The following is a 13340-nucleotide window of genomic DNA, read 5'->3' as shown; positions in this document are numbered from 1 at the left end:
AAGTTGCCCAATCTGCAAGACTGCAAGATCTGTCTGCAATGTGACGTGGTACCAGTAGATCAGCTCTCGAACTGTCCGAGCCTCCCAACTTGGAGATCCTGCAAGTGAACATGACAGGAAGTCCCCAAGAGCAGCTTCGCTTGCCTGCGCTCGCCATTCCAGCTATCAGCGCGCGCTCATTGACTCAGCTTCGATGCAAATGATAAGACGAGTCTCCTACCACTTCGTCGGGTGTCCGGCGCCGACAGTCACGTTCACGTTCACAAAGTCGCAATGGCTCGCAAAGCTGCCAATGTGCAGGTCTACCTCAGGACCATGCCAACAGGATTCATTACGTGGATATTGGAGTTATAGCTAGAGAGAGTCGAGCTTGTAGTCCTACAAGGAGACAAACAGCTCGTATCAGCTATATCCCCTCCAGAGTCCTCGTGATCCTGAAAAGGTCCTGGTAAGACCAATTATGCGAGTAAACATGTGTATGCACGATCTTGGTGCAAACGACGAAGAATGCCCAAGAAGTGGGAGAACGCATGAGCCTATATAGAGCCGCGCCCGACTGACGCAGTGTATTGGGTAGCGCAATTAGGGATTGAACTGACAGACGGGATAGTCTATGTATAGGATTGACTCGTGAATATTGTCAGGGTCAGGGATCTGTGTTTGAGGGCGGGATCGAATCAAGTAAGAACCAAAATATAGCCAACACGCCAGAGCGCTAGGCGCTAGCTAACCGCAAAGATGCGCATGGTGAGCGTGCCTCGTGCTGACCCAGACTAATCTGACGCATTCATCGCTAGCTTAACGACAAAGACGAGCAAGATGCAGAGGTCAATCGAACAGACCAAGACGCCATCAACGAGTTCTCGAAACACAACTCACGAGCGGAAGAGGTCGCTTCGGAGCTCGAGATAGCTACAGTCAGTCTGCCCCCTGCTTCTCGTCGAAGGTGCTGAAAGGCTGCAACAGACCGAGAAAGAGACATTGGACGACCTCTCGATGGAATTGGAGCTGGCAGACGAGGATGATATCGTGCCGTATGTCAACGCCTTTGCCTTGCACAACGGCACTCATGTGCAGACACAGATACAAGCTGCAATCATGCTTTTTACACCTCTCAGTCGCTCGTGTGCTCGAGGCAGTCACCCAGAGCCAGGGCGAGCTACAGAGTTCGATAGACGCGCTCGAGACCGAGTCGGGCGAGTGCAGGCAAAAGATGGACGAACTCAAGAAGCAGCTCTACGGCAAGTTCGGATCTGCCATCAATCTCGAGCGAGGGGACTCGTGAGAGCTGCAAGCGTTGCAATACTGTTGTCGTACAAATTTCATCATCATCATCACAACGTCTAGGAATTTTTACCGCTGTCTGCCTTGAGCGAAACGATACGATTGAGGATGATCTTGGATGGCTTGGATGCATCGAGGACGAGATCGCTGTCATAATCGACGGCAAAGTAGGCCGTTCGCATACCCTGAAAGCGTATGGACTCGTAGCCGTAGAGCTGCGAAGCCTCTGCCTCTGGCGCGCCAGCACTCGATCTATCATGCTGACCTTGAGAGACTGCTGAGGTCCTCTTCTCGGCATCCGCCTTGGCTTTGGCAAGCTCCGTCTGAGCCACATCGAGGAAGCCAGTCTCGATCAACGCGCTCTGGAAGACCTCGAGGCTGTTCGGCTTGACCTCGTCCAAAAAGTTCGGCGCGCCAGCCGGGTTGTCAGACTTGAACAAAGCGTGGAACACACGCGTCTCGCTGATTCGTACCGGACTGCCCGACGGCTCATGGTCTGCCACCCATTGGATGTACGCTTTTGATTTGACGAAAGGTCCCGAATTCTCTAATTTGCACAAGATCTCGACGACCTGTCCCGTGGACGCGTCTGTCTTGAACGAAGTGCACTTGACAGTATGTGGCGCATTGAGCAGACCGACTGATTTGCCAGGCGCAAGACGGAAGTAGTCTGGCGAGTCTTCCGATCTGAAATCGGAGCGATCGATGTAGACGTGCTTTGCAAAAGGCACGGTGTTCTTGCCCAGGGCAGGATTCTTCGGATGCAGAGGCTTCTCGCACATGACGACATAATCATCAGGTACATTTGTGAGGGTCAATCTGACAGGCTCAAGCACCATCATGAGTCGGGGCGTATTGACTTCCAAGTAGGCTCGTATGGCTTGCTCAAACCGGGCCAAGCTGATCGTCGATATAGCAGAAGTGACGCCGATCTCGTTGACAAAGTCGAGGATCGCACCTGGGGGTACGCCTCGCCGTCTGAGTGCATCGACGGTGTAGAGACGAGGATCGCTCCAGCTCATGACGTGACCGAGATCGACGAGCTTGTTGATCTTGCGCTTGCTTGTGATCGTCCCTTGCAAGCTCAGACGGCCATATTCGGATTGGCGCGGCTTGTAGATCTCCAGCTCGTCGCAGAGCCACTCGTAGCTTTCTCGAGCTGCTATGAACTCTGTCGTGCACAGTGAATGACTGTACAGCCGTTGAGCAACGGCTTGCGTTGAGGACGCTGTAGGCCCACCTGATGTTCTCAAAGCTATCGCAGAGACAGTGGGTGAAGTCATAGGTGGGATAGATACGCCAATCTGAGCCCGTCCGGTGATGTGGCTCATCGACGATACGATAGGCCATGAGATCCCACATTTGCGGGTTCGGATTCTCCAGATCTTGCTTCATTCGCAGCGTCACCTCACCCTTTTTGTATTTGCCCAGTCGCATCCCCTCGAATTCGTCCAGGCAAAGCTGGGGCGGCTTGTCGCGGTGCTCGCAAGCTATACGAGTCGGTCTCTCTTCTCCACCCCTGTTGAACTTGACCTGCTCGGGTGTACACGAACAGGTGTAGGCTTTACCCTTCTTGATGAGTTGCTGAGCTAGCTCGTAAAGTCGCTGGAAGTGGTCAGAGGAGTAAGTGATCTGATAAGGCTCATAGCCCAGCCAACGGATCGTCGAAAGGATAGCGTCAAAGTGTGCGCCTTCTTCCGCAGCCGGGTTGGTATCATCGAAGCGCAAGTAGCATATCCCGCGGTGATATTGAGCATACCCAAAGTTGATCGCAATGGCTTTGCTGCTCGTGTGACAGTTCGGTCAGCGATACGTACGAGGGAGCACTTGATCGAAGCTGACCAATGACCGATATGGAGCGATCCGCTGGGTTCTGGCGGGAAACGAGTGACGACCTTGCCGCCCGTCGCTCTGAGATGCTCCTCTTTGAATCTCTGATCGATCTGAGGGTTCTCGCCTGGCTTGTGTAAGTGCGCGAGGAAGCCTTCCTTGAACATGTCGGGCACGGGCGCCTCTGTCGCTTTACCCTTTGCATCGGCCTGCACGACCTCGTCACGATCTACCTCGGTAGCCGCAAGAGAGTAAACTGACTGTTGGTTTCGGGACCTTTGCAACAGGTTCTTTTGCCGGTTTGGGCCCCAAGAGCTCTCCGAGAGATTGTGCGATAGCGGCCGAGACATCGGGTACAGCTGAAGATCGGGTAGCGGGCAGTGAGCGAAAGGTGCCGATGAGCTTCTTCTCGCATTGCCATCCGCCTTGCTCCTCTATCTCTGCCTTGTGTTCTTGCGTCCAAGACTGGACCAGCGCGAATGTCTCTTCTCGGGCGAGCTTCGGACCTTCATCGACCTTGCGTTTGGGCTTTTGTGGCCCTGCGTCTGCGGGAGCTGCTGCCATGAAAGCGGATGTTCTACGCAGGCAATATCGAAGTGTAAACGCGCAGCAGGCGTTAGATACTTCGAGTTCATCTCGATGAAATCGTGAGAGAAATCAAAAGCTGCCACTGTCGTTGGCTTGCACTGACTTGATCAAGTCTTTCATCAAGATGGTGCGGCTGAGTACATGTCAAGCGAGCCAGAGCTGACGTCAAGGGACTCGACAGGGTTCAAACAAGACGTTCAAGACAAAGGTCAAGCTGTCAAAGGCGGCGAGGACGAACAGGCCGGTGCCTCAGTGGTTCCGGGTGCGTGAAGCTCTAGCCTCAAACGGGTGAGCCCCGCTGACTCGATGGGGGACCGCAGATCAAGAGCAAAGGAAAGGTCTCGTACAACATGAAGATGAGGAATTGGAGGCACACCAAGCTCAACAGTCTGTCGCTGCTTTTGCTCACTGCTCGCTCGGGCTCATGGTTTGCCAATGCTTGCAGTATGAGCATCTGTTCGCATGCCAGCATCCTGTCTGCTTTCGCATGTCAAGGCTCTGTCGACTCGGTTTTCGAGTGGTCCAGCTGAACGACGGTGGACTTGCTAGCTGCAGACGATCGTGATGATGTTTGTAACCCTCATGCAGACCTGTTCTGCGATTCACGAGCACTACTGTTCTCAATCGGCATCGACACAAGCGCGATGACTGCCTGCTCAGACGAGGAGTATGCCACGGCAAGGCACAGCAAGAGCCTCACGGCTGCACTGGTAGAGATGCGTCCAAATGAGTACAACAAGAAGATGCTGGTCCACACGATCAGCGAGAGCGAGCAGAGGCAGCATCGTTGACGGGCAGGTTGGCTGCAGCTGCTTGTGTCTGGCCCGTCGGCAGTTCTCTGCTCTCGGGATCCTCAGCCGGCATCTGAAGCCCGACGCGGTTGGCAGTGAGCCTCAGTCGCTCCTCATCGGGTAGATCCCACTGAGAGTTGTATCGCTTGACGAGCTCCTACACCACGCGCTGTTCATCAGCATGCGAGAGCGTTGCAAAGCAGTCGCCCGAGAAAAGGCAAAGCAGCGTACATTGTATTTTCGATTGCTGCTGAGAAATGTGGTCATGTTGTCGACTTGCCGCCGCAGCGTACCCGGAGCGTCTGTGCTTGCATCGCTGTTCCTCTGCGCTGCCTCTTGGAACCATTGCCGGAGGTACAAGCTTACTGAGGCGCTTCGATCTTGTCTCGAGGCGTGAATGCTCTGCAAGCCCAAGTAGACGTCAGACTGATCGGCCTGTCACACGCCCAATGAAGCCTACAGATCTACGGAACGCTCGCAGGGTCTGTCTATACAGCGAAGACACGCTTGAGGTCATGTCTCACTCGATGATCGGGCTCTGTCGCCGGCCGGTGTCGCCTGCTGTCGCGACAAAAGTGATCGATCCAAAATTTTGAGCAGCGTCACCGTCGAATGGCACAGAATCCACCGGCCAAGCTCAAGACGGCTTTCAAGCTGTCCAAGAGCTACTCGCCCATCTACACAGGCGGCAAAGTCGCGGCTACGCCAGATGGCAATTGGCTCTTCACGACGCTCAATGAAGAGATCATCATTACCGACGTGCAGACGGGCAGACAGCTCCAGCGCTTGCACCCTGTGAGCTGGCTTTGCATGCACAAGCTAGACTAGGCGCTCATGAGTGTGCGCAGGATCCCTCGCCGGTCACTCATCTGGCAGTCTCGTCGAACTATCTCGTCGTTGCAAGCAGGAGCTTGACCATCCGCATCTATTCCCTTTCAGGCTGGATTGTCACGCCCGACGAAGAACCGGAGACGCTCCAGCCTGGTGTGACTATCCCTCGAGCCCACGAAGCGCCCATCTCCGTACTCGCCATCGACCCGACGCAATCCATTTTCGCTTCAGGCAGTGCAGACGGTATACTCAAAGTATGGGATTGCTCAAAAGGTCACACGACGCATGTACTCAAGGGACACTCTTCTGTTCTCTCTGCGCTCGCTTTCGAAGTCTCCGACAAGCGCAAGCCGAGGCTCATCTCCGCTGATGACGAGGGCAAGATAAGGACATGGGATCTCAAGGATCGAAAGTGTCTCTTCATCTCGCAAGGTCACGTCAGCTCCGTCAGAGCTCTGTCCACGCTCAGTCTGGCCGAATCGCCTTCTCTGCAAGCTATCATTCGCAGCGTTGCGCCCGAGACTGCGTCAAGATCAGTAAAGACTCTGCTACTTAGCGCAGGTCGGGATCGCGTTGTCAACTTGTGGGATAGCGACCAAGGCAACTTGCTCAAGACGATCCCCGTCTTTGAGTCCGTCGAGGCTGCATCACTCGTCTTACTCGAACAGAGCCCCACAAAGCATGCCAAGGGCAAGAGGAAAGCAAGCGACGATCAGCAACTTGGCTTCGTTACTGCTGGCGATAAAGGCATGGCCAGGCTGTGGAATCTCACAGAGAGCTCGTCGATAGCCTCTTCTGCCGTGCCCACTCGGCTCGAGGGTCACGAATTGACAGATGCAATGTGAGCAACGATTGCCCAACCCATTCACGCTGTGCTAAGCTCTCGGTCATCCGCAGCTACCTCGAACAAGCGCAGCTGATACTGACAGTACGGGTTGACACTGTACTGACCTTCCTCAGCGTGCCAGAGTTGAAGGAGGCACGACACATTGTCGGCTTCAACGACGAAGTTGTCGATGCGCTCTTGCTCGACAGCGAAACCGATGCGCAACCGTCTCATCTCGTCATTTCGACCAATTCTGATTCTATACGGCTGTACGATCTAGCACGATTCGATGTCAAGCTCCTTACGGGACACACAGACGTCGTACTCTGTCTCAGTCGAAAAGGTTGTCAACTCATCGCTAGTGGAAGCAAGGACAAGACTGCGAGAATATGGGTGCACGACGGGACCGGCTTCCGTTGTCGAGGGATATGCGAAGGTCATCTCGAGAGTGTGGGCGCGATTGCGCTCAGCCAAAAGGGCGACTTTCTCTGTACTGCAAGTCAAGACCGCACAATGAAGATATGGGATCTCAGTGCGCTTGCCCAAGCCGGCACAGACACTCCATCTTTGCGGTCGCTCATCACTACCAAGATCCACGATAAAGATATCAACGCGCTCGATGTTGCGCCCAACGACAGGATGATCATTTCGGGCTCGCAGGACAAGACTGCAAAGTTGTGGTCGGTACAGTACTCCCAGGGCTCTGCAGGCGCGAGTGCTAGCTTCCAATTGCTTGCCGTTTTCAAGGGCCACAAACGAGGCGTCTGGTCCGTTCGTTTCTCGCCTGTCGATCCTTGCGTCGCTACCTCTTCGGGCGATCGTACGGTCAAATTGTGGAGTCTATCTGACTTTGCGTGCATCAAAGTATGGGACTGCTTCATGATCCGACGGCAAGGCTGAATGTGCGGCGCAGACATTTGAGGGCCATACGAATTCGGTCCTTCGAGTCGATTTCATCACACGGGGCATGCAGCTCATCTCGAGCGCGTCCGACGGCCTGGTCAAAGTCTGGAACGTCCGCGACGAGGAGTGTGTTGCCACGCTGGATCATCACGAAGACAAAGTGAGCCTCTCGATCTGACGCAAGTCATGCATGCGCTCATCATAGGTCAGATATGGGCTCTCACTTCTTCTGGCGACGGTAGCACGATTGCATCGGGTGCGGCAGACTCGAGCATTGCAATCTGGCAAGATATCACTGCTCAAGTTGAGCTCGAAAAGGTCGAGAAGCTCGAGCAGACGATACTCAAGTAAGTTGCTCATCTCAACCAAGCCGTCGGCCGCTTTAAACGTCGGATGCAGAAATCAAGACCTGGAGAACTTCATTGCCTTCAAGGACTACAAGAATGCCATCTCGCTCGCTCTGACGATGGATCAGCCCAGACGGCTGTACAACCTCTTCACAACTGTGGCAAACGATCGCGAGTCATTTGACGCCATCAGCGACGGCAGTCTCGGTCCTGTTGGGACAGGTTCAATCACTGGATCTGGCGCCGTTGATCAAGTCATCGCTTCGCTTGATCGAGAAGCCGTCATGAAGCTGTTAGACTACGTCAAAGATTGGAATACGACAGCGCGGACATCAGAAATCGCTCAAGTCATCTTGTATGCGATCCTCAAGCATCACTCCGCCCAATCACTCACCCGTCCTGCTGCCATACTCGAGTTCGACGATGACAAGCCACGTGCAAAGAGCAACCAGTTTGCTGAGATCCTGTCGGCACTGATATCTTACACTGAGCGACATCTCGTACGCGTCAACAAGGCACTCGTTCAGGAAAGTTTTATACTTGACTATCTATTGGCTCAGATGGATATGGACATGCTGCCCGAAGACGAGCTCGCTTCAGAGCCTGCTGTCAAGCTGACCAACGGACATGCATAGCGTTGCCGCGAGCCAAAGAGGAGCTCCTTGCCCCGAGGGGCCAGCACTCCTTGCCTGTCGCCCGTTGCACCTTCCTGAGCCACTCTCGTTCTGTCGAACAAGGCCATTCTTCCTTCTACTGCAAGTGAGCAGTAGCGCATATCCAGAGACTGCAGCAAACACAAGCTGAGATGAGACAGCAGCAACGATATTGACGATGACGATGACGATGACAACCTTGCTCGCTGTCCTGCTAGTATGCGCAAGCACAGTCTTCGCTGCCGTCATGTGCTTGCCTGTCTATGCCCTCGCAACTGAAGCTGATGCAGAGCTACGACAGCCAGCAGCCGCCTTGCTACGTTGGCAAATCGATCGCCAGCGAGTACATCCCCTGCACGCCAGGCCAGATTGGCCCCTTCAACCTTCCTTGCCTCGAAGCTTGCGGTATGCTGCTCCTCTTGAGCGCTTGTCGATGGTCCTTCATACGGTTTGGCAGATAACAGAATGGAGGACAGACACGGCAAGAGACTCAAGCGAGAGTACTGGGCCAACCAGAAGAAGCAGCGCTCGCAGGCAGCTTGGACCGAGCAGCTCGAGGATGAATGATCGATTGCTTCTTCGACGACAGTGGTGTACGATTTGCTCTGAGGGGCAGCGATGTCTATTGCAGGCCGATGTCCCCCGTTCGAGTTCGTTCAGGATCAGGTCCAATCATGTGTGTACGCAACAATGCTCAGCTCCGTGTGCGCTACTTCGGAGCCGACATTCGCTCGCTTGACCATCGTCGGCACGTTCATTCCGCTCCTGTGGAGCACTGTCGAGTGTGGGCTGATCATAAGCACGACGGATGGCTTGGCGTTCGATCAGTCTCCTTGTGCTGCCCAATCCATTGTGCAAGGCCGGCTGACAGATCGCTTGCAAGGTTGAATCTACGTAGCCCCACAGCTGACCCTTTGGCTGACCTGTGGACGCCCATGCGACGAGACAAGGGGCTTACCCGAAAAGGCAAAGTCACTTCCCCAGAAAATTCGCGTCTTGCCTCTCTTGTGCGACATCAAGAGCTTCCTGCTGACTCAACAAAGATCCCTGTTACCCCGGTTTTGCAATTCTCTCGGATCTCGCGCAGAGTTATGCCGGCTCTCGAAGCTATAAAGCCGCTCGGAAACTCGTTTGCTCAAATCGCTCGTCCATTCCAACCCGCTAGATCGAGATGAAGTTCGCCGCCGTCGTTGCTCTCGCTGGTGCCGCCGTTGCCTCGGCTGCAACGTTCACGCCTGCAGTCTTCCAGACACGCTTGCAGACTGTCGGCACAGATGCTGCAAAGCTCAACGCCTCGCTCGCTGTCGCCAATCTGACATACAGCTCGGCCTACGCGATTCATACAACAGCTCTGCAGACCATCAAGGATGTGCGCATCATACAATGCTCTACTGGGTCATATACTGACCATCGCTGTAGATCAATAATGCAACTGCCACCTGCCAAAATGTCACGGGTTTCACCGCAGCAAACGGCGTGACTACTATACAATACGTCTCCGCATCCATCGCACCACCTACATTGAATGCATTGAGCAATCTCATCAAGTACGCCTCCCTAAAGCTGCTCATGGTCTGAAGGATTGAGCGCTGCTTTTGCAGGAAAAAGGCCGCGTTCGATTCATTCAAGCTCGGCAGTCTGGCCAAGAGCGATGTCAACATGCTCCACAATAGCACCAGTGCGCTTGCTGCTTGCATTGTCAAGCAGATCACCAATGCGACTGTCACGCCGCTCGATACTGCTTTCAATCAGGCAGGCGCGCTTTTGCTCGTCTCGAGCATTGCTGACTCGCGGGTCGCAACAGGCTGCAGCAGCATATGCCAGCGAGAAGTGAAAACCCACCAAACGGGATGGAAGAGGGATACGGGCTGGCCGTCAATGCATACTACAGGACTTTTCTTGCACGCCTTCCCTGTTCGCGATGTCGCGCGATAGATAGACTGATTCCGATCCCTGAGTCTGATTGGTCGGAGGAGGATGAGCGTGCACGAGGACGACTTGGTCGTACCGTCTCAGCCCATCCCCTCCACGTCTGGCAGCCATGCTTTCGGAGAGGAAGAGATCAGCAACTTCAATGCAGCTGATGTACGTCTGCCACAAAGGCTTGGCACTACGTTGACTGGCTTACATCGACGGCGGAACAGCTCACGCTGCCCATCGCCTGCATCTCCTCGCTGATGAAGAGCGTCGTGGGCGAGATCAAGGTAGCCAAAGATGCGAAACAATGCATGCAAGAATGCGTCTCCGAATTCATCGCCTTCCTTGCCTCAGAAGCGGCAGAGTACGTCGAGACGAGCAAAAGGAGGTGCATCAACGCCGAGGATTTGCTCAGGGCTATGAAGACGCTCGGCTTTGACAACTACGCAGAGATCTCGCACATCCACCTTGCCAAGCTCAGAGAGGCAAGCCACACTTTGCACGCTATACTGCAAACGGTGTTGATCTCTGCAGAGCAGCTGATGATGACCGAACGACCGAAGCGAAAGAAGGGCAAGCTCGTAGACCATCAGAGGACGGCGACGGATCTGTCGCAAACGAGCACGCTTCAAGTAGCATCATCGAGCACGAGCAATACCAATGATGCAGTCTTGGCGGCCACCGCAGCGCTTCAAGAGGACAGCGATAGCGATGATTCCTTAGACCGGGGTGACGACGAGGACGACGGCGTCGATGGCGATCTGCTCATCGATGTGCCGATATGAGCCTTGGCTCTGCACCAACTAGACTCTTCCAATGATCGTCACTCATCGCAGAGTGATCGCGTCGATAGCTGGCGTTCTGACGTGCCCTGGCGATGTGCTCGTCAGTCGTCAAGAGGCAGAAGCTAGCGTCACTGCGCTTCTTGCAGCGTCGGGTCGGTGATGACGACGAGTACGAAGCTAGGATCTGTACACAGCCAATGAGCCAAAGCGCGACGCTTGGGGTTGGCTTGACGCGCCTGGCGTGATCATGAGCTCGTGCCGTTTTGTACGTATGCGCATGAACCGGACATCGTCCTGGTAGCCGAGCTTGGAATCAGGGTGTGTGATCCTAAACTCATAGTTAGACGTACGCCTGTCTCAATGTCTTGCACGCTTTCGCGAGTAGCATCGACGAGTGCAGTAGCAGCCGTAGCATAGCGCTCGAGCAGTGTACGCTCTGGCTCTGCTTCATGCTCTGTCGATGGTCCGCCATCCGACAACGGCTCTGGCGAAGCCGGACGGCGCTCAAAGAGGACGCCGCCAAACCTGATGACGATGCCTGTTGTAGCTTGCAGGATGATGACGCCCTGAACGCCTTTGGCCGAAGTGATCCGCTGGAGTGTCGCATCGACTGACTCGACGCCAGCCGTGCTCATCATGCTCCCACTGCCTGCCAATCCGTGGAGCAAGACGGTGGTTGAGCTGACTAACGCGCTCGCGTTCGGCTATGACATCGTCTAGTCAAATGCCGACGCTGCACACCCTTCACATACGGCAGCTGACAAGATGAGACTGGCAGAGGCGATAGCTTCTACCTTTGCCTACGAGACACACACGGGCAAGCGAGTCTACAAGGGCAATGTAGACGCCGAATGGACAATTGGCCAAGTGCCGCACGGTGGCTATATGATCAGTCTGCTCGCCAACAGCTGTATCCAGAGCCAGAGCAACTCTCGCCACCCAGATATCGTGCACATATCTGCACAGATGCCCGTGGCCAGCACACCGGGTCCATTTATGACTCAGATCAGCGTACTTCGTGCTGGCAGGGGTTACACCGACTTGCACGTCGAGCTCATCCAACGAGGCAAAGTCAACATTCGCGCGACAGTCATCTTTGGCGTACTTGACCCGCCGCCGTCTGAACCCCATATCGACAGGCAGTCCCTCACACTTGTGCCGCCTGATCAACGCGCGCGCCGGGTACCTTTGGATCATCCGAGCGCGTACGAAAGCAGTCCAGCGCTAAAGGTATTCAGCTTTCGACATAGAATAGATTGGGCGATAGATAGACAAGCGCAGAGCGAGTACGCTCGCATCAACGCAGAGCAAGAGAGAGCTGGGCAGGGTCGCGATCATGATTATCTGCGCTGGTCAGCCTGGCTAGAAGTCAAGGATAATCCCGAAGGTATACGAGCGGACATGATTCCTTTCTTCGCCGACATGTTTGAGAACGGTCCGATGATGATGCCAGAGGACCTCAAGCCAAAGGCTGCCTGGTTTCCAACAATGACGATCGCGATTCAATACATGACACGTATCGATCCGGCTAGCTTGGACAGATTTAGCTCAGACTCGGTCGGACTTTGGTCGGGCACTCGCTTCGTCCACAAAGGCGCCCACGAAGCCGATGTCGAAGTCTGGACGGCACCATCACGTGCACGCATAGGCCAAGGCGAAGCCCAGTCTGGCTGGCGAGATCGGCAACGCATCCTCGCCGTGTCTAGGCAGATGGCTCTAGTCGTTCCAGCCGATCTGAATAAGCGGCTCGGTACACGCACGGATGCGAAGCTATGAGTTTGCATCTACACATCTGGCTAGTCCGAACATTCAATGCACTGCAGAGACCTTCCTGTGGGCTAGCGTGCTGCCATATCTGTCGCTGCCAAATTTTGCATATTAGTCTGGACTTGCGCTCTTTGGGAGATATTTCAGGCCATCTCGCTTGCAATCGCTAGCGTGGCCGAGCTTCGGCTGCATCCTGTTTGAACCGCTGCTGCGTACGGGGCTGCGTTTTGTATGGCAAGGCTGGGCGCGCTGCATGCAGGCCGATCGCCGACTTAGGAAACGGCGATCTCCGGTTGAGAATTGCCAGCCTCCTAAATTCGTAAGGTTTCGACCAGGAGATCGGCGCGACCGTGGCGTTTTATGCAAAGCGCAAATGCGCCCTCTTGCATCACTGATGGCTGTCACAGGACGTAAGCCCAATGATGTGGGTGGAGAGACATTGCACGCTCACGCCGATGCGAAGATGAGCTGGCTTGGCTGGCTCAGACCTGCATCTGCACGGATCACTACTTTTAGGCAAGCAGCATACGCCCAAGTGATGGGCACGCCTGCATAAGCGCTTCCTAGGTCTGCAGCTTGACATCGCAGCCGCCATCTCCGAAGCAAGGGAACATCGGCAGAGAGGGCGCGTGCTAAAGTGCGAGCCTCGCAAAACCTACGACTAGCTCAGACTGTCTTTCACGCCATCGAACAATCGTCGCTTTGCTCGCCTGCTTGTGTGCGCCTGCATAAACTCAACAGGCGGTGATCTGACTGCATAAGATCGCCTGACTTGTCGAGGCTTCGTCGATCACTCACAGCCGTCAAGCCGCCTAGTT

General features: G+C 54.8%; 9 protein-coding genes across 9 annotated transcripts; 6 read left to right on the top strand and 3 right to left on the bottom strand.

Moving 5' to 3' along the window:
• Nucleotides 1–548: 548 nt before the first annotated feature.
• On the top strand, nt 549–1314 carry L969DRAFT_454107 (uncharacterized protein). Its single transcript, XM_014712620.1, has 4 exons — nt 549–747; nt 798–917; nt 967–1034; nt 1084–1314. The coding sequence occupies exons 1-4, from the start codon at nt 739–741 to the stop codon at nt 1283–1285; spliced, it is 399 nt and encodes a 132-aa protein (XP_014568106.1). The 5' UTR covers nt 549–738; the 3' UTR covers nt 1286–1314.
• A 29-nt stretch (nt 1315–1343) lies between these two features.
• On the bottom strand, nt 1344–3678 carry L969DRAFT_17448 (uncharacterized protein; the record flags this gene model as incomplete). Its single annotated transcript, XM_014712271.1, has 4 exons — nt 1344–2475; nt 2525–3067; nt 3127–3323; nt 3376–3678. 4 exons carry the CDS (start codon nt 3676–3678, stop codon nt 1344–1346), a joined length of 2175 nt encoding a protein of 724 aa, XP_014567757.1.
• Nucleotides 3679–3843: 165 nt separating this feature from the next.
• Nucleotides 3844–4267, top strand: L969DRAFT_94583 (uncharacterized protein; the record flags this gene model as incomplete). The annotated part of the gene is made up of 2 exons (XM_014712619.1): nt 3844–3964; nt 4023–4267. The coding sequence occupies 2 exons, from the start codon at nt 3844–3846 to the stop codon at nt 4265–4267; spliced, it is 366 nt and encodes a 121-aa protein (XP_014568105.1).
• Nucleotides 4268–4375: 108 nt separating this feature from the next.
• On the bottom strand, nt 4376–5057 carry L969DRAFT_74764 (uncharacterized protein). The gene is made up of 3 exons (XM_014712618.1): nt 4954–5057; nt 4725–4895; nt 4376–4650 (listed from the first exon to the last, which is right to left on the bottom strand). The coding sequence occupies exons 1-3, from the start codon at nt 5008–5010 to the stop codon at nt 4462–4464; spliced, it is 417 nt and encodes a 138-aa protein (XP_014568104.1). The 5' UTR covers nt 5011–5057; the 3' UTR covers nt 4376–4461.
• Nucleotides 5058–5105: 48 nt separating this feature from the next.
• L969DRAFT_94581 (uncharacterized protein) lies at nt 5106–8035 on the top strand (the record flags this gene model as incomplete). Its single annotated transcript, XM_014712617.1, has 6 exons — nt 5106–5288; nt 5342–6165; nt 6222–7014; nt 7064–7213; nt 7264–7400; nt 7453–8035. The coding sequence occupies 6 exons, from the start codon at nt 5106–5108 to the stop codon at nt 8033–8035; spliced, it is 2670 nt and encodes an 889-aa protein (XP_014568103.1).
• A 281-nt stretch (nt 8036–8316) lies between these two features.
• L969DRAFT_49479 (uncharacterized protein) lies at nt 8317–8620 on the top strand (the record flags this gene model as incomplete). Its single annotated transcript, XM_014712616.1, has 2 exons — nt 8317–8458; nt 8511–8620. The coding sequence occupies 2 exons, from the start codon at nt 8317–8319 to the stop codon at nt 8618–8620; spliced, it is 252 nt and encodes an 83-aa protein (XP_014568102.1).
• Nucleotides 8621–8727: 107 nt separating this feature from the next.
• L969DRAFT_94579 (uncharacterized protein) lies at nt 8728–10881 on the top strand (the record flags this gene model as incomplete). The annotated part of the gene is made up of 8 exons (XM_014712615.1): nt 8728–8835; nt 9219–9422; nt 9473–9600; nt 9655–9967; nt 10070–10138; nt 10198–10455; nt 10510–10699; nt 10778–10881. 8 exons carry the CDS (start codon nt 8728–8730, stop codon nt 10879–10881), a joined length of 1374 nt encoding a protein of 457 aa, XP_014568101.1.
• Nucleotides 10882–10883: 2 nt separating this feature from the next.
• On the bottom strand, nt 10884–11393 carry L969DRAFT_94578 (uncharacterized protein; the record flags this gene model as incomplete). The annotated part of the gene is made up of 3 exons (XM_014712614.1): nt 10884–10939; nt 10992–11049; nt 11106–11393. The coding sequence occupies 3 exons, from the start codon at nt 11391–11393 to the stop codon at nt 10884–10886; spliced, it is 402 nt and encodes a 133-aa protein (XP_014568100.1).
• A 127-nt stretch (nt 11394–11520) lies between these two features.
• Nucleotides 11521–12531, top strand: L969DRAFT_17441 (uncharacterized protein; the record flags this gene model as incomplete). The annotated part of the gene is made up of 1 exon (XM_014712270.1): nt 11521–12531. The coding sequence occupies one exon, from the start codon at nt 11521–11523 to the stop codon at nt 12529–12531; it is 1011 nt and encodes a 336-aa protein (XP_014567756.1).
• Nucleotides 12532–13340: the final 809 nt, after the last annotated feature.

The sequence above is a fragment of the Mixia osmundae genome (genome assembly GCF_000708205.1).
Source record: "Mixia osmundae IAM 14324 unplaced genomic scaffold scaffold_5, whole genome shotgun sequence".
NCBI lineage: Eukaryota > Fungi > Basidiomycota > Mixiomycetes > Mixiales > Mixiaceae > Mixia > Mixia osmundae.
This window is presented reverse-complemented; position numbering and strand designations above follow the sequence as displayed.